Source organism: Bacillus rossius (genome assembly GCF_032445375.1).
Source record: "Bacillus rossius redtenbacheri isolate Brsri chromosome 4 unlocalized genomic scaffold, Brsri_v3 Brsri_v3_scf4_2, whole genome shotgun sequence".
NCBI classification, from domain to species: domain Eukaryota; kingdom Metazoa; phylum Arthropoda; class Insecta; order Phasmatodea; family Bacillidae; genus Bacillus; species Bacillus rossius.
In genome coordinates, this window is record NW_026962011.1 from 13,439,514 (window position 1) to 13,444,954 (window position 5,441).

Consider the following 5,441-nt stretch of genomic DNA (forward strand, 5'->3'; position numbering starts at 1 on the left):
CCTAATATTGTAGATGGAAGCACAATTTTTTTTTTTCTTCAGTGGTATTATTTACACATTAGTAAGGGTAAGTAATATTTGTGTTATGATCAGCGCAGTTCGATTTTTTTACTGACTCATTAATTATCAGGAAGTTCTCTCACTTCATACAATCAACAACTTGGCACTGAGTCAGAAAAGTGTATAATTTACTGGCTATGCAAAAAAGTAAAGTTATTCAGCTCTTTAAGGATTCTAATTATATTACATTTCTGTTTTACGTGGGAGATTGCCAAATTCGCTTGAAATTTTCTCAACACAACTCTAGTTCAAATGTGTGCGAATAAAAAAAAATCCAGAGTTATTATTTGCAAAAATAGTTTATTGTAACACTAATAAGTTAAATATGGTACATTTTCAAACACGATGTTGTTTGAGACACAATATGCACATTGTAACTCCCTGTTTATTATAATGTAGGAGACTTTAATAAATAACTACTGGTTGTTATTTAATAACCATTATGTCAATTTCGCACACAATAATGTATTGCAATATAAACATTCCCACGTCTAGATTTGCATTAAAATATTTTGGCAACTAGTTTCCAAAGAAGGTTTTATTTGTAAAAATATTATTTTGCAGTACAGCTAAGAGACCATGTTGGCATAAGCAGCATGTTTGGAGTCTCACCTGCGGCGCCATATCCGCTACGCCCACAGAGGCTGCGGCAGTCTTCGAGGCGTCTCCCTGTCGACAGTCTGCTGGCCGTTCTGGACGCGGTGGCCGTGGTGGTGGTGGTGATGGTGGTGGTGCGGGGGCGGCAGGAACGGCGGCATCTTGCCCTGCGGCGGCGGCGGGGGCGGCGTCGCGCCCGAGCTGCGAGGGGGGTTGCCGGGCGGCGGCGCCGGGGGCCGGCGTCGCCGCCGCAGAGGGTCCTTGCGCGCGTCCGGCATGGCGAACCGCAGCTTCTGCCAGAACAGGCGGTCCCCCCACTCGATGCAGGTGTTGGTCTTGAGGTACAGCCGCAGGTCCGGGTCCAGGTCCTTCTGCGGCACGTCGCCCAGCAGCACGACGATGAGCCTCCGCCGGCGGTCCTTGAGCACCTCGTGCAGCGCCGACTTGAACTCGAAGCGGCACCACTCGGACTGCAGGAAGTTGCGCGACAGCACGACGACGGTGCGCCGCGACGACTCGGCCGCCTCGACGATGGTGTCGGCCACGTACGCGCTCACGTTGAAGTCGCGGTAGTGCAGGCACAGCCGGTAGCGCGGTTCGCCGCGCTCCAGCCCCGGCGCCAGGACCTGCGCCACGAAGGCGTCGTCCTTGACGCTGTAGCTGATGTAGGCGTCGAACAGGCGGTCGCGGTCCTGCTCGTCCTCGAACGCCGTGGTCTTGTAGCACATGCGCAGGCCGCAGCGGGCGTGCACCCACACGCGCAGCTCGCGGCGGTAGTAGAAGCCGCAGCAGACGAGCGCCGCCGACGCCGCGAACACGCTGAGGGTGGCCGCCAGCAAGGGGAGGTAGTCGTCGATGACCTGGCTCTCGACCACGGCGCGCGCGCCGCCCGTGAACGCGGCGCAAGAGCTCGAGTTCACCTCGGCGAGCGGCGGGCCGGACATGTTCGTGACGTTGTCGAACACGCAGGCCACGCGCTTGGCGTCCACCACCTTCACCAGGTTGCTCTGCAGCCACGCGCGGAGCGTCCGCAGGAAGCCGCAGTCGCACGTCCACTGGTTGTCGCCCAGCCCGATCTCCACCAGGTATGGGTTCAGCGACAGCTGCCACACTGGGAAGCTGTACAGCTTGTTGCCGTCTATCCTCAGGACCTCCAGCTGCTGCAGGTGGACGAACGTCCTGTTGTCGATGTAGCTGATCCTGTTTCCTTGCAGATACAGCTCTCGAAGATTCTCCAGCGACTGGAGCTCGAAACCGTTCAGCCGTCGAATGCGGTTGTTCTCGAGGTGCAGTATTGTAAGCCTCCGGAGGCCGCTGAAGGTGTGGTTGTATATGGCGGCGATGTTGGAGTTGTTGGCGTACAAGACTTTAAGATTTTTTCGTCCGATGAACGAGTGACTGGAGAGCTCGCCGAAACTGTTGCCGTCGAGGTAGACCTCCGTGGCGTCCATGGGGATGCGGCTAGGCATGCTGTTGTATTCGACGTTCGAGCACTCGACGATGTTGGCCGACCACGACTGGTCGTGATAGCAGGTGCAGTTCGTGGGGCATGTCATCTCGCAGTCGCAAGCATCGAACACACAGCAGTGGCACAGGGCGAAGCAGTGTGTCTTGTAGGTGCAGAGAAAGTCGGAAGGCTCAGCCTCAATGAGAGGAACATACGTGCGATGTCTGTTGTACAGTAGCTTACAGTAAATGCTCTCGAGGTCCATGACATTAGGGTGCTGCCGCAAGCGGTTTAGCTTGTTTATCCTCTGGAGCCACTCCATCGTACAGTCGCACTGGAAAGGATTCCCACCGATGTAGAAGTTCGGTAGGGGCCTGTCTTGCTCCACTGTAGTTAGGCCGAGGGCATTAAGGTCCATGCTAACGATTTGGTTCGCGTACAAATCAACCCTCGTGAGGTTGGTTTTCTTGAGGAATGTGTGCGGCTCCACAGTATGAATAAGGTTGTCGTTCAGGAACAAGAGCTCTACACTGTTGGGTATGTTTGTCGCCGAAATTCTCGTCAGCCTGTTAAAGCTTGCATCTAGTGTTTCCATCTTGAGTTCGGCATCGAGTTCTTTCCTATTGCCGAGGTCTTGGATGTTGTTTTTGTGGAGATCGAGCCACTGCAGTCCAGAAGGAACCAACGAATAGTCAAATACATCAAGCTGGTTATCGGAGACGTTGAGCCAAAGCAAACTACCCACGCCTTCAAACAAACCTTGAATGTCGGTCAAGAGATTCGCGTCCAGCCGAATTGCTTGCAGATTCTTGTTGGCATCAAATGCACCTCGATCTACTTTCTCTATCTGATTTCTAGCTAGATTTAGAATCTGTAAAGATGGCAGGTTGGCGAACATGTTCTTCGTTAGATTTGTGATCTGATTACCTATCAAACGCAGGCCATACAAATTATTCATGCCAGCAAACCCAGGGTTGTGCAAATCAGTGATGGCATTTTCCCCCAGGTCGACAGTCCGCAGTAACTGCATGTTTCTCAGAGCAACTGGGACTGAAGTCAGAGCGTTTCCATTTAAGTTCAAATCTTGCAAGATGCTGCAGTTCTTGAAAGCCTCTGGATGGACCCTTTCCAGCAGGTTGTTGTCCAGCGACAGCAAACTCAGTGCAAACAGGCCATTCATGGAATAACCTTCTAGGTACTTGAGCTTGTTGTAGGACAATATTAGGGTGTGGAGGTTGTTCATCGGCGCGAATGTGTCTGCTGGAATAGTTTCTATCTGATTGTGCTCGAGGTTGAGTATCTGCAGGGTATACAAATCTTTGAAGAATGCCGGATCGAGTTTCGTGATTCTGTTGTGAGAAAGGTTAAGAAGCACCAACCGTATGAGGCCGGAGAACGTTCCGCTGTTGACCCACGCACTAGTTAAGTGGTTTCTGGACAGGTCGAGCGCCATGAGATGGTCGAGACTCGCGAAGAGGCTCGGCGCCAACATGCTGATCGAGTTGTTCTGCAGGTATATCTCCTTGATGACGGGGGCGCAGTCTTTGAACAGCTCCGGAGGCAGTGCCACCACCTTGTTGTCGGAGATGTCGAATACCTGGAGGTCCTTGAGCCCGCCCAGCGCCCGGTCGCCCACCATGGAGATCTCGTTGCCGTGCAGGTAGAGCTCGCGCAGCCGCCTCAGCGCGCTGAAGCCGTTGGTCGGCATGAGCACGAAGTGGTTGAAGGACGCGTCGAGCAGCTGCACGTCCAGGCTGCAGGCGGAGGACACGGACGGCGACGGCGGCTCGTGGCCCGGCGCCTCGTCCTGCGTGCTGACCAGCCTCTGCGGCGGCGCCGCCTTCTCGCGGAAGCCCATCTCGCTGATGTCCTGCAGGCGGTTGCGGCTGGCGTTGAGCGACACGAGGTTGGTGAGCGCGCAGAAGATGCCCGCGGGGAAGCTCCAGATGTTGTTGTAGCTGAGGTCGAGGCGCTCGAGCTGGCGCACGGGCGCGAAGCTCTCGGGCGAGATCTCGAGGCTCATGGCGGGCCAGTCGGTGTTGCGGGTGCGCACGGTGAGGTTGCGCAGGTCGCGCAGCCCCGTCAGCACGCCCGCCGGCCAGCGCGCCAGCTTGCAGTGGTCCAGCACCAGCTCGCGCAGCCGCGACAGGTGCGCGAAGCTGCGGTCGTCCAGCGAGCTGCGCGACATCATGTCCTCGTTGCAGGCCACGCGCAGCGACGTCGTGTGCTCGGACGGGATCACGCTGAAGTTGGTGGTGTCGAACTCGCTGTTGATGGTGCGCAGCTTGCAGGTGAGCGCCACCTCGTCGCCCGAGCCGCCGGCGGCTGCGCCGTCGCGGACCCACCACTGGCAGTCGTCGGGCGCCTCGTAGCGCAGCGGCGGCGGCGTGTCGGCGCCGAGGCTCGCCAGCGCCGCTGCCAGACACAGCCACCTCGCGCCAACCATGTCGAGCGATCGCCCCGTCAAGAGAAACTGCGCCCCTGCTTCCCGTCGCCGGGCAAAAAGTCACGAAGCATCGTCCGCGTCACGCCGCAAGAAACCTGACATCGCGGCGGGACGATGCACGTATCTAGCACACGCGACACTTTAAAAAGCTGTTCTCATTGGGATACGCGTGCCGTACGCCGAGATCCGAATAATATGCCTCAAGCAGCATGCCGAACGTGGAGAGCAAAATGTAAACGGCTGTCCTCCAACATTTCCCGTGGTTCCCTTACAAGGCCCCGTCGACACGGGAGCGTGTCCTCAGAACCATGCCCCGACACTCCCGCGAGACGCACGTGCGGACGCTGCGCTGTCCCGAGCGCGACTGAGCCCGGGCCGCCAGTCGGTCCAGCTCTTTGAAGCCCGTCGCGCGAACTGGTAGCAGCCGCGGCACCCTTGGACCCGGGAGCTGCGGGGGGCGGGCGGGTCGCGTGGAGGGGCGGCAGCGCCTCGTCGGAGGGGAAGGCGCGCGCCAGAGTTCCCTTCGCCGCGGCCCGAGCTTGGCCGAGCGCGGCCGAACGGCCGACTAGGGGTTGTCGGGTCCCGCCCCACCCCTCCACGAGGACCTACGCGCCATCCGACCATTCAGGGTATCAACCCCTATTGACCGCCCTTCTCCGTCAACCGACACCCCCTACCTCCCCCCCAAAACCTTTCTGGAGTATTATCAGAAACACTTTATGCTGCGCATTGAGTGTACCCTCCCGTCTCCGCACAACCCTTCAGCGACACCAAAATGGCTCCTTGCGCGTATATAAACACACGCCTACGTGTCTTGCAACCTAATGGCGAAATTACATGAATAAAACTACTTCTTTAGACAGAACAATTTCGCTGGAACTAGAATATCTT

The 5,441-nt window shown here is 56.6% G+C and overlaps 1 protein-coding gene across 1 annotated transcript; it reads right to left on the minus strand.

Annotated features, from left to right (window-relative positions):
- Positions 1–689: 689 nt before the first annotated feature.
- LOC134542308 (toll-like receptor 6) lies at positions 690–4,550 on the minus strand. The gene has a single exon (XM_063386455.1). The coding sequence runs from the start codon at positions 4,548–4,550 to the stop codon at positions 690–692; it is 3,861 nt and encodes a 1,286-aa protein (XP_063242525.1).
- Between the last annotated feature and the right edge of the window lie 891 nt (positions 4,551–5,441).

What these genes read in the sequence shown, in the direction of transcription:
- LOC134542308 (XM_063386455.1), bottom strand. Translation starts at nt 4,550, where the DNA reads ATGGTTGGCGCGAGGTGGCTGTGTCTGGCAGCGGCGCTGGCGAGCCTC.